The following is a 19,421-nucleotide window of genomic DNA, read 5'->3' as shown; positions in this document are numbered from 1 at the left end:
CAATTTGAAATTTTAATTTAAGTGGTGATAGCAAGCACCCTTGCCTTGTTCTGAGTCTCAAAGGAATACTTTCAGTACTTGACCACTGAGCATGATTACTTGCTACAGTTTTTTTGTAAGTACACTTTATCAAATTAAAGAAGTTCCCTTCTAATTCCCTGTTTAAATATGTTTTTTAATTAGAAATTGATGTTGAATTTTATTAAGTGCCTCTTCTTCATCTATTGGAATGCTCATTTAATCTACTAATATAATAATTTCTATTTTTAATTTGTGTGTGTGTGTTGCTGAGGATGCAACCAGGACTTTGTGCATGCAAGGCAGGCACTCTATCACTGAGCCACATCCACAGAATGATGAATTATACTCTTAAATTTTCCTAACCTTGCATAATCCTATTTTACTATGATAAACTATACTATCTTCTTATCATGTTTTTTTTTAAAAAATAATGGGGTTTTGTTTGTTTGTTTTGTTTTGTTTTTATAAAGAGAATTGAAATCAGGGGCACTTTAACACCGAGATACATGCCCAACCCTTTTTATTTTGAGACATGGTCTCACTAAGTTACTTAGGGCCTCACTAATTGATGAAACTGACCTCAAACTTATGATCCTCCTGCCTCGGCCTCCCAAGTTTCTGGAATTACAGGTATGTACTACCATGCCTGACTTTTATACTATCTTTTTAAGAGATTGCAAGATTTGGTTTACTGGTGACCTGTTTATTAATTATTCATTTACAACAGTGGATGAGATTACCCCATCAATTTCCCTTTCCCATGTAGTCCTGGGATCTTGGTTATGTTTTTATCATAATAGAATTTGGAGAGTGTTTTTCATATTATGGAATATTTTGTGCAGGACTGGAATTACTTTTCCTTTAATATTTGTACAACTTGCTGGCAAAACTGCTTGAATTTTTGCTGTAAATTTCATCCAGAATGGAGAACTAGCCATATACCAAATGGTTAGAACAGAGGGAGAAAAACAAAAATAATTTTTTTTGTATCCTTTAACAACTGCTCCACCTGGGTGTGGTGGTATATGCCTGTAATTCCAGTGACTCAAAAGGCTGACCTAAGAGAATCACAAGTTTGAGGCCAGCCTTGGCAACTTAGTGAGACTTTATCTCAAAATTAAAAATAAAATAAAAATAAAAAGATTTGGAGTTGTAGCTCATGATAGAGCACCCTGGGTACAAAACCCTCTAGTACAAACAAGCAAACCAAAAACTGCTCAGCCTATATAATTCACAACTGATCAATATCCAGAAGTTATGAACAGGGAATGGTCTGAAAAGATAGGAACCAGTTTCCTTCCTGGATAGAATTGTATTTGGGTTGAAGAAAATTACTTTATTGCTGAAATTTTAAAAATGAGAATGTATTTCTATATTACTTAAGTACCTAAGCATTTTTTTTTCATGCTGGTGAATCCAGGGCCTCATGCACACTAAGCAAATGTTCTACCACTGAGCTTTAGACTCCCAGTCACCCATTTTTAAAACATTTTTTTAAACAGTAAAAAAGATTACATCAGCTAGGCACAATGACATATGCCTGTAATCCCAGCAGTTTGGGAGGCTGAGGCAAGAGGATCACAAATTCAAAGTCAGCCTCAGCAACTTGATAAAGCCCTAAGTCACTTAGCAAGACCCTGTCTTAAAAATTTAAAAAAGGGCTGGGATGTTGCTCAGTGGTTAAGCATCCCTGTGTTCCATCCCAGGACCAAAAAAAAAAAAAAGATTACAACAATGTAAGATTTCTGGAGCACTGGGAAGTTGGTGCCCTGGGCCTATTTTCTATCCATGAAAGAATGTGGCTTACGATTCTGAATTGACTCAAGAACCAAAGGCGCCCCAGCTTCTGGACAGTCAGAGGGTACCTTAACATTATTGGTGTGAGTCTGAGTATGGTGGGCAACACAAGCATTGGGTTTCTTTTTCACCTCTGATAGGATGGATGCATCTTCTGAGAGCATGTCAATGTTACCAGCGCCCCCTAGAGGGATCTCAGGGGCCAGAAGCTGCCATGATGGACTAGCTCAAGGTCCCCTATGTCCTGTTTGGTGTGGCTGCCTCCATTTATTTCAGCTAAATCAATCAGGAGTTTTTACTTGGGTCTCCTCCCACTAAATATGCAACCCTGTAACTATTCAAATTGCATTATGGCTTCAGAGGTTATGGAAACAATCATATTCCTTCAAAATCAGCTACACAACTGAGATGAGCTCTGGAGAGTTGAAAAGTGGTTTCCTGTTAACTCAGAGGCTTAAGGATAGTGAGAAGGTCAAAATGCTGGCTGAGAAATTTTGAGCAAGCTCTTTAATCACTCTTTCCCTTTTCTTCATATCTAAGAGTGGGCATAACAATCCCTATCAACCATGTCTAATTATCAAAGGAGCCAATAGAAGTGGAAGAAATGCCTATGAAATGTTAAAGGAAGAACTATAAAAAGTTGAAATTAAACAGTTTTCATATACAAGCTATGGTGACCACTACTATGCATTATTTCCATTTCCTTTCTGCACTAACACTTCTGATTTGCCCAACTTTTTACTTTTGAGACAGGAGGGTCTCGGTTTCAAAGCCAGCCTCAGCAAAAGCAAGGTACTAAGCAACTCAGTGAGACCCCGTCTCTAAATAAAATACAAAATAGGGCTGGGGATATGGCTTGGTGATTGAGTGTCCCTGAGTTCAATTCCCAGTACCCCCCCCAAAAAAAAAATAAGGTAATTCTATTTTTAGTTTTTAATTTTATTTGAGAGCGACTTGTCAAGTTGCCCAGGCTGACCTTGAATTTACAATCCTCCTGCCTCAGTCTCCTGAGTAGCTGAGGATACAGGGGTGCACCATAGCACCCAGCTGTACCCAGCTTTTATATATGTATATATTTAGTTGCTGATGGACATTTATTTATTTATTTATATGTGGTGCTAAGGATTGAACCCAGTGCCTCACACATGCTAGGCAAGTGCTCTACCACTGAGCTACAAACCCAGCCCTGTACTCAGCTTTTAAAACCACTCTTCAAGGTTGTGAGGGGAAAGGGGGAGGGAACAAGGGAGAGAATTGAACAAGAGCAGATGAGGTAGAGAGGGAAGATGGGAGGGGAGGGGAGGGGGGATAGTAGGGGATAGGGAAAGTAGCAGAATACAACAGTCACTAATATGCTATTATGTAAAACTGTGAGTGTGTAACCGATGTGATTCTGCAATTTGTAGTTGGGGTAAAAATGGGAGTTCATAACCCAATTGAGTCAAATGTATGAAAGATGATATATCATGAGCTTTGTAATGTTTTGAACAACCAATTAAAAAAAAAACACTCTTCCTCAGAATGTCTTGCTGCAGTGTGGTTCCAGGTGAAAATTCTGACCAGTGGGACTGCATTTGAGGGTTTCTGGGAAAGTTTCTGCTTTTTTTTTTTTTTTGACATAAGTATTACTCTTTCCTACTTTCCTTTTTGTCTCTTGCACATCCTTGCTCTTCCCTGCCTTACACCTGAACTTGAGGCTGGCAACAGGCAGAAGGATATAGGCCTACATGTAAGTATGGATAGAGCCACATTCCTGGTGGCATTGCTGGACTATATGAAAATATTACACTGACTACCACTGGACTTTCTTACATGTGAATTAAATAGAGGTGTGTGTGTGTGTGTGTGTGTGTGTGTGTGTGTGTGTGTGTGTGTTTGTGTGTTGTTGCTGGGGATCGAATCCAGGCCCTTACACATGCTATGTACACACTTTACCACCAAGTTACATTCTCAATCAAGTCCTATTAGTTAAGGTCACTCTTGTGTACCTTTTACTTACAGTCATTTGTCTTTTTTTCTTTCTTTTTGTACTGGGGATTGAACTCTTGTTTAACACTGAGCTCCATCCCTAGGTCTTTTTTATTTTGAAACAGGATCTCGCTAAGTTGCTGAAGCTGGCTTTGAACTTGAGATCCTCCTGCCTCAGCCTCCTGAGCCACTGGGATTAAAAGCAAGTGCCGGGCTGGGGATGTGGCTCAAGCGGTAGCGCACTCGCCTGGCATGTGTGCAGCCCAGGTTTGATCCTCAGCACCACATACAAAAAAAACAAAAAAAAAAAAACAAAGATGTTGTGTCTGCCGATAACTAAAAAATAAATATTAAAATTCTCTCTCTTTCTCTCTCTCCCTCTCTCACTCTCTCTAAAAAAAATTAAAAAATAAAATAAAAGCAAGTGCCACTGTGCTCAGCACAATATAATTTCTTAAGACAGAATATGAATACCCCGCTGGGCATGGTGGTGCACGCCTGTAATCCTAGCAGCTCCAGAGGCTGAGGATCATGAGTTCAGCTAAGGTGAGGCACTACGTAACTCAGTGAGACCCTGTCTCTAAATATTAAACTACAAAATAGGACTGGGGATGTGGCTCAGTGGTTGAGTGTCCCTGAGTTCAATCCCCAGTACCCACCCCCCACAAAAAAGAAAGGAAAAGATAAAGTATGAATACATTTTTTAACAGATGAGAGGAAGGAAAAGGAAACACAGCTCTGTGCAGTATTCTCAGTACATTTATTATCCTGCATTTATCATAAAGTGTAGTCCAAGGATACAGTTTTTAAAAAATGGCAGGGGTATAGCTCAGCATCAGAACTCCTTACCTTCCATGTACAAGACTGCAAGGGCCTGGGATTTGATTTCCAGCATTGGGAGAGGGAGAGAGAAAGAGAGAGGAGATAAATAAAAAATCACATTTATTAAATCCTTACTGTGTGCTAGGTACCATTTTAAATATGTGAAATTACCTCATTTAATATTTTTAAAAGTCCCTATGATGTAGGCCCTTGCATTATCACCCAAGACAAAATGAACAAATAAGTAAAACCCCACCAATTTATGTACACATAAATTACGTATACATAATGTACACACAAATTATGTATATATAATGTACACATAATGTACAACAGTATGTACACATTTTTAATGTACACACTATTAGAATAGTTACTAACTGAAAGTATCACTGGATCTCCCATTGGCAGCAAAATTTTAAATTACATACCTCATTTTTATTTATCACTCTTAAGTTCAAACATGACTATATGATAAAACCAAGCAAAATTAAGCCATAATCAAAATTCTATATCTTGCAGTACTTGGTGATGAAAAAAATATGTGGCCAGAATATTCAAATACCTCTACTCATGGGGGCCCATGTGCAATGGCTACAAATAGCAGCATCTGTAGAAGTGTACAGAGTGGTTGCTTTTCTGATTTGCCATTCAGACCTTCGAAATGGCCCATCCCAGGGCTCTGATCCATGTCTCTGATCTAGTGCTATTCCCAATCTAGGCTCCAGACAGGATTGTAGGTGCCTTTGGAAAGCCCCTCGGCACAGTGGCCAGCATTCACACTGGCCACATCATTATGTCCTTCTGCATCAAGCCACAGAACAAGCACACAAGGAGGCCGTAGCTGGGCCAAATTGAAGTTCCCTCGCAGCCAGAAAATCTACATCTCAGGTAGAGTTTTACCAAGATATGGTGGCTGGGATACCAGATGGCTATGGGATCAATACATCCCAAATCACAGGGTTCCCTGGACAGGCGTTGGGCCCTGCACTCCTGAGAGCTTTCACTCCCCTCTCCTTAATTATACACCCACCAAAACTCTGAGATGAGCCCCGGAGAGTTGAAAAGTGGTTTCCAGCTAACTGTACTAACACATCTAATTTGCCCTTTCTAAAAAAAAAGAGTCTTCTAATTAATTAATTAATTAGTAATAATACCTTGATGATCTGTGCTGTCATAAAAAATAAATTCTGAAACAGGACAGAGAAGGACACATGAATATATATATATATATATATATATATATATATATATATATATATATTATATATATATATATATATCAGTAGCAAAACATGTATAGATGAAAGAAAGTAGAAAAATATTTGCTTTGCTGACAATGCAAATTATATAAAAGTGACCAACAGACACACACACTTTTCCCCCTGTGGTGCTGGGATGGAACTCAGTGCCCCCTTATGCATGCAAGGCCAGCACTCAACCACTGAACCTCACTCCTCATCCACCACCTCCATGGCCTAACCTTATTTTTTCAGTGACACATCATTGTCTTGGGACATGCTCCAATAGATCTACAGAGGAACAAAATATCAAACACTTAAATTATTCTCATGTCACCAAGAGTGTGAACAAAACAGTGACAATATCAGTAGTAAGAACTCAGATGGTTGTTTTAGTTTATTGGAAAAAAAAACTGTCCAACAAAGTTACTAGCAGCAAATACTAAAGGATCCTGACATATAAAGAATAATGAATGTAAGATGTCTTCTAGTTTCAAAACACCTCAAAGATTTTTTAATATTTATTTTTTAGTTGTAGTTGGACACAATATCTTATTTTACTTATTTATTTTTATGTGGTGCTGAAGATCAAACCCAGGGCCTTGCAGGTGCTGGGCAAGCGCTCTACCACTGAGCCACAACCCCAGCCTCACCTCAAGGAGTTTAATGACAGTATATTAAAGCAATCAGAACCAGATTTATTGTTAGACATTCTTTAATGTCATGACCCAGATCAAGTAAAATATGGAAATAGTGAACTTTTATTTTTAAATATAGGAAAAGACAAAGTAGTTAAGAAACAGAAAAACTTTTTTTTTTGCAATGCATTTAATGCTGTATATAACTACAAAGCTAAGAATAAAAAACAGGCAAGTATGGCATCCTTAACTCTATTTTTGACTGTTAAAAAGATCCTGTCTCAAAATAAAAAATACAAAAAGAGCTGGGATGAGGCTCACTGGTAAAGTGGCCTTGAGTTCAAGTCCCAGAATCAAAAAAGAAACAAAACAACTACAAGTTAAGCGTCCCTAATTTGAAGTTCCAAAATGTCCAAAATATGTGACGTGATCCCACCAGTGGAAAATTCTACACTTGCTCTCATATGATATGTCAGTCAATGCAGTTGCAGGGTGGCACACGCCTGTGAGCCCAGGAATTCAAGTGGAAGGGCAGAACATTTGCAAGTTAGAGGCCAGCCTCAGTAATTCAGCAAGACCTTATCTGGAAATAAATTTTAAAAGGACCGGGCATATAGCTGAGTTGGTAAAGCACCCCGGGGTTCAATCCCCAGTATAAACACACACACACACACACACACACACACACACACACACACACGCAGAAACTACCTTCAGTTATATGTTACATGAAATATAAACTTTGTTTAGACTGGGATCTCATTCCCAAGATATTTCATTATAGATATGCAAATATTCTGAAATCTGAAAATGTCAGAAATCTGTAATACTTCTAGTCCCAAGCATTTTGGACAAGGGGTACTCAACTTCTACACCAGAAATTATGTATCTAAGTGTTGTTTCTTTCCAAATAATCAACTTTTAAGTTACAATATAAATGATATCATTATTTACTGAACAAATTTTCTAGAAAGGCAACATTTAGTCTTTTCCTCTAACCTTAAACTAAAACATGTATAGGTAAAATAGCTGTACTTGTTACTGAGATTAAAAACCTCTTACAAGGCTGGGGATGTGGATCAAGCAGTAGTGCGCTCGCCTGGCGTGCGTGCGGCCCAGGTTCGATCCTCAGCACCACATACAAACAAAGATGTTGTGTCCACTGAGAACTAAGAAAAAATAAATAAATATTAAAATTCTCTCTCTCTCTCTCTGTCCCCCTCTCTCTCTCACTCTCTCTCTCTAAAAAAAAAAAAAAAAAAAAAAAAAAAAAAAAAAAAACTCTTTCAAAGATATAGGCACCTATCAACTTTTATTTTTTTCTGACCAGGAATATAAGCTGGGTTTGAAGGCTGGGCCACTTAGGAAACTCCTAGGTAAGCCTCCCTCTTTGGGTGGCCACATTACTGTGCTCAGGAATGAAAACTTTGTGGGGCAGTTACCAGGGACTGAACCCAGGGGTGATTAACCCCTGAACAACACCCACAGGGGTTTTTTTTGTTTATTTGTTTTTTGTTTTTTGAGACAGGGACTCACTATGTTGCTGGCCTTGAACTTGTGATCCTCCTGTTTCAACCTCCTGAGATGCTGGAAGCGTGCACTACCATGCCCAGTCTGAAGACACATTTAATATCAGACTATACAGAATTACCTGGAGGGCATATCTGCTATACAAGTAGTAGTACACACTCTAAATTTGCAAAGAAAGTTTAAATAATTTTCTCTTTTTGATTGGGTGTGGTGGTACACACCTGTAATCCCAGTGACTCAGGAGGATCAGAGTTTGAGATCATTTTGAGCCACTTAGACCCTATCTCAAAATAAAAAAAAAAAAAAGCTGCAGATTTAGCTCAGTGGTAAAGCACCCCTGGGTTCACTTCCCATTGCTAAAAATAAATTTTAAAATTTTGCTTGTTTTAACCATCCTTACCACTGCATCCTCCTCATTTCTAAGATCACCAGGAGGGCTTGCATATTGTGTGTTCACAGTATGTAGTAAAGACAGTCCTTCTGAGGAAAGGCTTACCAAATCCATACTAACTTCATATCTTAGACCCTATCCCCAAATGTCTGGTCACAGTACCTAATGCCATGTGCAGCGATGCACTGGAGGCAGCAACTATGGAGGCTGAAGGAGGATGGTAAATTCAGGCCAGCCTCAACAACATAGTGAGACTTCTCTCAAAATAATAAATAAAAAGGGATGGAGTTGTAGCTTACTGGTAGAGTGCTCCCAGGGTTCCATCCCCAGTATGGAACTGGGGGCTTAGCTAGAAACAAAGTCCTTTGTTTCACAAGGAAGTCTGATGAAAAGATTCAAAAACTTTCAAAAATCTCCATCAGTGATCACATCAGCTAACAGATGGAGGGAACCATCTTTTTTTTTTTTTTTTTTTTTTTTGTATTGGGGATTGAAACTGGAGGTGCCAAAACACTAAGCTACATACCCAGCCTTTTTGAGACAGGCTCTTGATAAATTGCCCACACTGGCCTCAAACTTGTGATTCTCCTACCTCAGCCTCCTAGTTGCTGGGATTAGAGGCATGGCCACCATGCCAAGTGAGCCATCTTTCAATGAAAGAATCCTCTGGAAATGTAGTGAAAGTTTAACAACCTGAATCTCTAGAGGAAGAACCATCCTTTTTTGGGGGTTGCGTTACTGTCCAATGAGCATCTAATGAGGGCAGTACTGCTAACGCCTACACAACACGCTTGCATCAATTAGAGCTTTGTTTTATTTTGGTGCAATTTTTGGAAAAAAGAAAAACCTCTTTTTCTTTTTCCCTGAATCTCTAGAGGAAAAAAAAAAAATTGAAGCTGTTCAGCATTGCCAACATTACCCTCCCTCCCTTGAGCCCTTTCACAGTCTCCTCGAAGAGTCAAACATTTATACCAAAGCTCAGAGATTGATATGCAAATCTGTGCATACTATAAATCTATTTTAAAGTAATGAAATAGGGTTGGAGCTGGAGCTCAGTGGCAGAACACTGGCCTAGCATGTGTGAGGCACTGTGTTTTGACCCTTAGCACTATAAAAATTACAAAATAAAGGTATTCTGCCCATCTAAATACAAAAAAAAATTAAAACAATGAAATAAACTAAAAATAAAAATCAAATGTTACTCCTTTCCTGAAATGTGGCAGGGGGGCGGGGAATGCTATTTCACAAAAATGCCTTAGGTTTAACTGCAGGTGGTCACAAGCCCAGAGTAAGCCAGCCAACTTTTATTGAAAGTCTCTTGCAAGTCACACATTCAGCATGAAAGTACTTCTTTTGCCAGTGTGAAAACAGCAGATTCCCAGAATACCAAGAAGTTGAATCCATGCCAACTTGTACTTCAAGCTGCTTCATGGTCACATGGGATCTCGGAGACCACTGTCCTAAGCTCTCAGCCTCCCTGCGTCTCCCCTCCAAGGTAGGAAACTGTCTTGCTTACAACAGAATCAGACATCTGTATCAGATTTTTCTTTTCTTTAAAGGAGAGAAGGGGAGCTTGTTGTATCAAAGGTTTCCTATTTCATTTTGAAATAACAAGTAACTTTTTAAAATTTTTTACTGGGACTAGAGATGGCCCCGGCAGTGAAGACTTTTAGCCACGCTGAAGCAGGAATTTTTATAACTTAGAAAGGTCACTCAACAGCAGTGTTGCCAGAATGCAGTATGATGAAGAAAAAGTAGTTATAAAGCTGATGCAAAAACAATTCAGCTTATAATACCCAAGGGACAGAGAGCAGCAGCTTCAGGAATATTAAGGAGGTAGAATCCACAGGACTTGCAGTTTTCAGACATGAGCCCAGAGAAAGGGCACAGCCCCAGAGGAGTCCAAGGGCCGATGGCAGTGCCAGTCACTTGGTCTTCCCAAATAGGAATGACTGACACATGAAGCCGTGCATGGAGGTGTGAAAGGTCTGTGTGACGTCCAGTATTTATCTCAAGTGCAAGAGAGGCCTTTGAAAAGATAGGCTTGGAAATTAAGTGGTAGACAAAAATCACAAAAGTCAGAGGCACAAAAGTTCAATTGCCTGGGAACAGCAAATTGGGGGAATCCACAGAGGCAGGGGAGGAATGGCCAGAGGTGCAAGAGAAAAGTTCAGAGAAGGGTGACTCAGAAATGGAGGGCCTCATTTGAAGGAGGCAGATTAACAGTGCCCCGTGTCACAGAAGTCATTCAACAGTACTAAAAAGGGCCCAGTGAATTTAGTATGTGGGTGTTGAAAAAGGCAGTTATCAACATGTTGAAGAGGCAGATACATCATGACAATGAAAATAGTAGGTATAGTCTCCTCTTTCTAGAACTTAAGCTAAGAAAAGTCCAAGGAAGTTGGTTTTAGATGCGAGATTTGTGAACATGCTTTGGTTTTGCTGAGGGTTAGAGAGAGCACAGGAACAGATGGCAGGTACAGCAGAACCAGGAAGGCTGTGTGGCCTGAGACCTGGGAGGTTACAGAATATGGAGGGGCAGGTCCTTGGTGACTTAGCTGTTCAGAGGAAGAACATCTTTCACTGAGACCTGAAAATGGCTAAGATGGAAACCCAGAAAATTCTGGCAGTAGGGTAGAAGAAATTAAAGGATGGGATGGAGAGATACAGGAGTAGGGAATCATGGGATAGCTTTGGAGAAAAGAAAGGAAGAAAGACCTAGAAGCAAAATCAACAATTGTTAGATAATATCAAGAGCCTAGCATTTATCTGACTCAGGTGCAGTGGCTCAAGCCTGTAATCCCATCATTTTGGGAGGCTGATGCAATAGGATTACAAGTTCAAAGCCAGCCTCAGCAACTCGGCGAGGCCTTAAGCAACTTAGCAAGACTGTCTCAAAATAAAGTAATAAAAAATGGGTTGTGGATATAGAACTCCCGAGGTTCAATCCCTGGTACTCTGGTACCAAAAAAAAAAAAAAAAGAAAGAAAAAAGTGTATGTGTGCGTGAGACTGTAACTAAATTGCTTGATAGTGACAAATATAAGAAGTTATTGCCTACACCTCTCACCCCAGCCTAAAAGTGTGTATCAATATGTATGCTTTTTAGTAATGAACCCTCAATAGTGCAAGTGTTACCCATGTTAGAGAATCCGACCTCACAAACTAAATTTGTATAATTTCAAATAATTTTACCCTTTGTGCTTGTGGTACTGGGGGTTGAGCACCCTGGGGTGCTCTGCAGCTGATCTACATTCCCAGCCCTTTTTTTTTTTTTTTTTTTTCAGAGAGTATCTCACTAAGTGGTCCAAGCTATCCTCAAACTTGTGATCCTCCTACTTCAGCCTCCTGAGCTACTGGGAGTATAGGTGTGTACTACCATAAAGTACTATACTCAGCCACGCATGGTGGTGCATGCCTGTAATCCCTGTGGTTTGGAAGGCTGAGGAAGGGGTATTGCAAGTTTGAGGCCAGTCTTAGAGACACAGTGAGATACTGTCTCAAAATAAGATATTATAAAGGTCTAGGAATATAGCTCAAAGGTAAAGTGCCCCTAGAGTCCTGGTTTCAATTTGCAGTACAAGAAAAAAAAAAAAAAAAACCCAACTCTTAAATGACTTCTTACACATTCAAAATGGTGCCATTACACCATTAAAAGCTTTCAAATATTTATTGCTAAAAATACCTATAATCCAAAGTATACTCTTAGGAAAACTTTTAAACATTTATTATTTTTATACTATTCTGACCAAAAGAAAAAATGGAAGTTTAGAAAAGGTAAAAATGGACATTAAAAATGTTTATTTCTAGCCCTGAAAGAACAAAATTAAATGAAGTCTCAAATACAGCAGTTAATGTCAAAGTAACAATTAAATATTGAATGGGATTAAATTAAAATAGAAGGTCATATAATATTTGAAGACAAAACAGAAAAGACAGCTACTTTCATTGAATTCCATTTCTACCTACAAAACAAGGGGGGGAAAAGCCAACACATTCCAACCAACAATGTTGAATTTAAAATGTAATTCTTTTTCTTATGAAAGTTTGTCAGGATTACCAGACATTTCTTTCTGCCTCTTGTCTTAGCAATGTTTTAAAATGGTGAATGATACAGACTTCAGTTCTTTCAAGGCCAGGCCACTGCTTGATTCTTCTTTCTAACACAAATACCTAACACAGCATTTTTGCCAATTTTCAATAAATGTGTTGAGTGAGAAAAATAGTGGGCATTTTGTACTCATGCTACGGAAAAGCTGATTTTAGCTGTTTAAGTATCCATTGACAGCATGGAGACAAGGAAGACAATCTTTTTATATTACTATGAAATCCCATTATAAAAGCCAAAAATAAGTATTCATCTGAATTTTAGATAGTCTATGACATTTGGAAATTTCACTGGATAGGCATCTCAGTATATTTAATAAGTTTTAGATTCAAAAAATTGATGTAAATTCCTTAAGCCTCTTTTTTTTCCACCTAACTATAGCTACTGCCTAATCACATCTAAAGTTATTCTGGCTAGAATACAGAATATAAAAACAAACATGTATTTGAGTGAGCCCTACAGAGAAATACTCATAGGTAGTTTAAACTCGTTTGTTAAAGGCACAGTTTGTTTAGGACTGGTGGTTACTAGATAAAACTGAAGCAGTTCAATATTTATGTTGAAGGGCAGAAAATTCCTGCTGTGTGCCAGACACTTAACAAAGACCACTGTGCTAGCCCTGGTGTCTTTACTTAACAGAGTCAATGTTCATTATTTCTAGGTAGGGGAAAAAAAAAAATCAATATTTTTATAGTTTCCCAGTTCAATTATCCCTAAAAGCAGCAAAAGGAACGAGAGAAGGTAACTTTAGGACCAGAAAGTCTACAATGTAATAAATAAGTACTACAGTAATATTGTCCCAATAACACAAAAGGACTCCTACTGTACTTTTAGATTTAAATAGGAATTCTCATTTTAAAGTGATGACAAAAAGGGTAAATACAAAAGATAATGATTAAAAAACATGAATCTTGATTCAGATATAATTGTTCTTTCACAAGATCTAAAAATTTTAATTTAACTAATAAATCATAATTTTGTATTGCTTTTTAAGATGATTTTGTTTCAAATGACACATTTCAGAATTAACCAAAATATATTTCTATTACAGGTTAGTTTACCCAGGTAAGTAAAAATAAAGAATAAACCACAGTGCAGCTCCCTTAACCTAGGAGGCAGGTTTTAATGACAAAGTCCGTTGCCAGCAATGGACATGCAGGTAACCATCAAAAAATTTGTATACAAATCCCAAATTGCTTCTATCAACGGAAAAGCCCTTTGTTGAGTCACAGCATAAAATGGGGGTGCTGGCACATATCCCATGTGTGAGGATGGAAGTGCCTTCTTGAGTGGTCATGATGAGCAGTCTTATTCAGTCAGGTTCATTTTCTATTCATTAGTAGCATCTTCTTTATCATAATCCATCCAACTGTTTACAAAGAAGGCTCAAATTTGGAACTCAAGATGCACTGTAGCTTTCCTCAAAAAATAAACCAGCTTCTTTCTGTAATTTAGTGACAGCTATAGAAGACCAAATACAGTCCAGAGAAAAATGAAATCAAGAATCATACTGAAAACAGAGGCCATTAAGTGCTCTAGATGAGTTTCATTAATTATTTTACTCATTTTTCTGAAAACCTTCCTGTACTATCGATAAAAAAGCCATTTCTCTTTATACCTGAATTTAACAGATATGGTGGAAATAAAAACGAAACCCTGCTAATTTTCCCAATATATTCCAAAACATCAAAATTACTTTTATTCATGATTTGTATTATTGCAGGATATCAAACAGGTGTGAAGAGTTCATTGGGAGAAGATGGTGGGAACAAAATGCCAGAACCAACCACAGATTTTTCTCTGTATGTGGTTCCAGGCATGTCAGGATGGCCAATACCTCCTCCAAAAGCAAAACAGCAACAATAATAACAACAATGAAAAGGAGAAGAAAAGAAAAGAAGGGGAGGGGAAGGACGGGGAACTCTAATATAATGCTAAAGGTCACAGACCTTTTATTAAATCTTTTTAAAAAAGCATTACTATCATCAAGTACAATTTTTCTTCCTTTCTCCACTTTTTTACACGAATAGTTTCTACTTATTTGAAAAACAAAAACTAAAGTAACTCAACATCTCAAGTGTTCCATATTAACAACTACTTTGTTATTTAAGTTCTCATAGATAATAAAACATTACTAATGGGTTGGGAGAACAGTAACTTAATGACAAATCTTTATAGTTTACTGTTTGTTCATAAGTCTCATCTCTATATTATTGATATTTCTCTTTCATGATTTAAATTATTTTAGAACTCACTAAGGTTCAAGACTTTCACTTTTGTTTTTTGCCCGCCCAAATTAAGAGGGAAAAAAAAGTTAACTTTTCAATTCTGAAAATTCGATGGTTATTATATTATTTGTTCCAGGGGTTGGGGGAGGGGTAAGTGTATGGGGAGAGGTTAATTAAAAACAAAATAAAACAACCCCCCCAAACCCAAAATTGCAACATATACAGAAACTTATTTCCAAAATGAAGGGGAGAGAAGAGGGAAAAGAAAGGGGAAGGCAGTGGCACCAACCAGAGTCACGAGGCCCAAGTTGGAACAAGCACAAATCACTGTGGTTCCTAAAGCCAAGTCTTAAGAGGAAACAGGCAGAAAGGAAGACAAAACCTTAAGGAGGTAAAGTTGATGGGATTCCTTTTCTGTTTCAATGATTTTAGTTATAAATATAGATTATTAGTTTTCTTTCTATACATGTAACAAATGCCAAACTCACTACCATGAAATTTCTAAAACTGACTCTTTCACATTTGTTAAAAAAGGTAAAAATCACATACTTTTCTTCCTTGCTTCCTTCAGTTCAAGTTCTGAACTGAAATATTACATGTAACAGTAGCTGGTCGTAACTTCTACAAAAAGTTAAGCCATATCAGCCTCCTTTGCCAATATAAAGAGCTACATTTCTATCATACTTGCCTTCAATTTAGGCCTGAGAAGAATTTCTCAAAGCAACTCAGAAGGAGCAAGTCAAAAAAAGGAAAGGAAAAGTTATGAAGGAGAGAAATGAAGACCAGCAGATAAAACACTCTGAAAAACTCAAATCTGCCATTCAAGTATTGAAAATATCCCAGAGGAGACAACGAATGGGATCTATTATACCAAAGTCAGCAAAATAAAATGCAAATCTCAAGCATGATAAATGGCCTCGGTAGGCTGTCTGCTGAAAGATGTAAGGCTAGTGATTCAGTCCATTATTCTTTTTTGACCCTAAAGGAGGGATTCACTTGAAAGTCACAGTTCTCTTTTTGTAATTTTTTTCTTAGTTGTCTTCAGGGAATAGTAGTTTGTTTTTTCCTTCCATGTTATGCAGACCATCTCTTTAAACACACAAAAGAGAAATAACTTTCATATATTAAAAAATTTCTTTTTAGAAAATGGAAAAAAGAATATGAAGCCCCATCAATGATGTTAACGGTTACTCTTCATTGCTTCTTTAGCTGCCATGATCAATGGTGTCAAGCTAGATAATGGTTTGGCCAGTTTCAGGAAGGGGTGCTGCCAGAAAGAGGGGAGAAAGAAGTGCATAAATGTTATCAATTTAGAAACAAAATATTTTCCTTCAACTAAGCCCTGAAGAGTACTTATGAATGCAATTTACTTAACACATATTTTATTACCTGCCCAAACCCCTCATAATCAGTATGTAACTTTCTTAGTTGAAAATAGAGTTGTTTTTCTAATTTCCAAAAATCTACAGTTAAAGAGCCCATAAATACAATCATGCCAGCATTGAATGGGCAAGATATTTGGTAATATACAAAAAATTACTATCATGATACTAAACTTTTATTCCTGGCATACAAAAACCCTAAAATGTAGCAGCTGCCTTACTAGCAGTGACCAATGAATAGTGAAATGCTATTAACACTATGAAAATTTTCTGTTGATTATTCAAAAAGAGTCAACATTTTCCCAAAAGGGTATAATTTCCAAATTTACCTGTAACAGTTCTTTGGCTGAACCCCTTTTCTCGACATCCATTTCCAAACATCGATTTAAGAAATCTCGAAATATTGGGGAAAGTTTCTCTGGATTCTGAAGTTCTGGAGTTCCATTAGTTGCTATCAGGTATAAGGCCTAAAAATAAAACAACATCTATGACATTCTACTTAGTTGGTAACTGAGGAGTATACCCAGGGTTGCTTTACCCATGGGCTATATCCCTAAACCTTCTTTTTTTATTTTTTTGTTTTATTTTGTTTTTTGGTACCAGGGATTGAATCCAGGGGCACTTAACCACTGAGCCATATCCCCAAGCCCTTTTTATTTTTTTATTTTGAGAGAGGGTGTCTCACTAAATTGTTAAGCTGGCCTCAAACTTGTGATCCTTTTTTTTTTAGTTTTATTGATTTTATTTTTTTAAATGCACGACAGCAAAATGCATTACAATTCTTATTACACATATAGAGTACAATTTTTTCATATCTTTGTATATAGAGTATGTTCACACCAATTCATGCCTTTATACATGTACTTTTTTTTGCATTACAATTCTTATTACACATATATACCATGATTTTTCATATCTCTGTTTATAGATAAAGTATATTCGAATATTCATACATGTACTTTGGATACTGATGTCCATCACATTCCACCTGTGATCCTCCTCCTCCAGCCTCCTCGGTCACTGGGATTACAGGTGTGCAATCATTGGATACAGTATTTGCAACATTCTGAAGAAGGCTCAACAAAATTATAGTGTACTATAATTGGAACTGTGTGTGTTTGTGTGTGTGTGTGTGTGATAGTACATCAAACCCAGGAACTGTGCATGCTGGGCAAGCACTTTACCACTGAACAACATCTCCTGCTCCTCTTTTTTTTTTTTTTTTTGTTTTCTTTTCAGTTGTTGATTTATTTTATTTATTTGTTTATATGTGGTGCTGAGAATTGAACCCATTGCCTCACACATGCTAGGCAAGTCCTCTACCACTAAGCCACAACTGCAGCCCTCCAGCTCCTCTTAATTCTTCAAAGACAATCACCATAAATACTAATATGAGGTTATCATTATCTCCACCTGTTTGGATTTTGCATCCTCCCTCTTTCTCTTCCTTTTGTTTTTACTGGTGTAGGAATTGAACGCAGGCATATGCTGGACAAGTAAGTGCTCTACCACTGAACTATACCCAGCCCTCTTTTTATTTTATTTTGAGATAGGGTATCTCTAAGTTGCCCAAGCAGGCCTCAAACTTGGAATCCTCCTGCCTCAGCCTCTCCAGAAGCTGAGATTACAGGTGTGTGCCACCAGGCCTGGCAGCTTCAACATTTCTGTGTCAAACTATAAATTGCTTAAAAAACAAAAAAACAAAAAAACCCAACAACAACAAAACTGACGAACACTTTCAGCCCACACACTATACTTGGACAGCATCTAGCCTTTTTAGACTGAATTTCTTTGCTAAACAATATGCACTTAAAGATCTTTCAGTTTAATATATCCATGCCACAGGCATATAATAAATTTTCCACGTTCTTTCCCTATAATAAATAAATAGATAAGATAAAATTCTCATGTCTGTTTGTGGTCTGATTTTTTTTTTAATCAATGAATAACATTCTATTGTATGGATGTAATACATTTATATCTGATTTTCTTTTATTTATTTTGTAGTGCTGAGGATGGAACCTAGGACATGCTAGGCATATGCTCTACCACAGAGATACGCACAGATATTCACTTTTTGAAAGACATCAGAGTTCCAGATTTGGCAATTATGAATAAAGATGCTATAAACATTTGTGTATACATTTTTATGTGGACATGTTCCAGTGCATTTGGACAAATACCTAGGAACACACTGCTGGGTTATATGGTAAGATCATGTTCAGTTTTGCAGGAAAATGAAAAATTGTCTTCTGGAGTGGAGCATCCCACTAGCAATGAATGAGTGTTCCTGTGGCTCCACATCCTCACTCAATATTTGGTATTGTCAGATTTTTTGGACTTGAGCATTCTAACAGGTGTGGTATCTCATTGTTATTTTAATTTACCAATTCCCTACCTACCCACAAGTTTAGCTCTTTCCATATGCTTATTTGCCGCCTGTGTATCTTATTTTGCTCTCCCCCACCCTCACTATTTTTTTTAGTTCTTGGAAACTGAGGCCCTCACATATGTTAGGCAGAAGCTCTACCACTGAGCCACAATGTCGGTCCTAAAAATCTTCTAAAGGAAGTCCAATTTATTTCTTTCATGGATGATCCTTTTAGTGTTGTACCTGCCAAACCGAAGGTGAACCTAGATTTTCTCCTGAATTAATTTTACTCTAAAACGTCATGCCTTGGATAGCAATTAATTTCAGGTTAAGATCAAAAACTGTTGGAAGCCTCCAAACCTCCATCAGAATGGATAGACAGAAGCCCACAAAACACTCAAGCTAAATATTACCACCCCCCACCAGTACCAGTCCCCCACCCCTGCTCACAATCTTCTCACCATTTGAGATCAATCTCACTATATGCTTTACCTTCATTATGTTAATGATCATAAGCAGCCCAGGACTCCCAGTCGTCTCCCCAGTTTCTCCACTCTAATGCCCATGTGGCTTGGAATATTCTCCTTACTTTCACCAGCAGTGCTTTCTAGGGGCGACTTTTTTTCCTCACAACTCTAGGTCTAGAGTCGTTGCTCTTTGAAATCTTCATCATTCTTTTCCTTTATAACACAGGCTTTTGACTACAAATCTACCTTTCCCTGTTTTAAATACCCACTAAACCTCAGGCCAGTCCCCCCTTACTCAGCTTCAAGATGTTAGCTCTTTGCACTGTTATCTCTAACATTATTTCTTTCATGATTCATGACTATTTCAATAGCTACACAGATGCATGTTATAGTTCCTCATCTTCTTCTCTTATGTGCTAGTCTTTCTCACTATATACATGTATGTTCTACCCTCCACA

General features: G+C 37.7%; 1 protein-coding gene, 1 long non-coding RNA gene and 1 other non-coding gene across 3 annotated transcripts in view; 2 read left to right on the top strand and 1 right to left on the bottom strand.

The window, feature by feature from the left end:
• The first annotated feature begins 9,120 nt into the window (after positions 1-9,120).
• On the top strand, positions 9,121-9,246 carry LOC120884673 (U4atac minor spliceosomal RNA). The gene has a single exon (XR_005727095.1). It is a non-coding gene; the product is annotated as a U4atac minor spliceosomal RNA (small nuclear RNA).
• A 132-nt stretch (positions 9,247-9,378) lies between these two features.
• On the top strand, positions 9,379-18,257 carry LOC120884459 (uncharacterized). The gene is made up of 3 exons (XR_005726899.2): positions 9,379-9,903; positions 17,054-17,157; positions 18,133-18,257. It is a non-coding gene; the product is annotated as an uncharacterized LOC120884459 (long non-coding RNA).
• The window catches only part of Pak2 (p21 (RAC1) activated kinase 2), a 71,450-nt gene continuing 65,643 nt past the window's right edge, over positions 13,615-19,421 (bottom strand). The window contains exons 14-15 of the mRNA XM_078044003.1: positions 16,455-16,592; positions 13,615-16,010 (exon numbers count right to left, since the gene is read on the bottom strand). Of these exons, the coding sequence (XP_077900129.1) occupies positions 15,924-16,010; positions 16,455-16,592 (225 nt within the window). The 3' untranslated portion in view covers positions 13,615-15,923. The remainder of the gene's footprint in view (positions 16,011-16,454; positions 16,593-19,421) is intronic.

The sequence above is a fragment of the Ictidomys tridecemlineatus genome, chromosome 3 (genome assembly GCF_052094955.1).
Source record: "Ictidomys tridecemlineatus isolate mIctTri1 chromosome 3, mIctTri1.hap1, whole genome shotgun sequence".
Lineage (NCBI taxonomy): Eukaryota > Metazoa > Chordata > Mammalia > Rodentia > Sciuridae > Ictidomys > Ictidomys tridecemlineatus.
The sequence above is the reverse complement of the archived record's forward strand: the minus strand, read 5'-3'. Positions and strand labels throughout refer to the sequence as shown.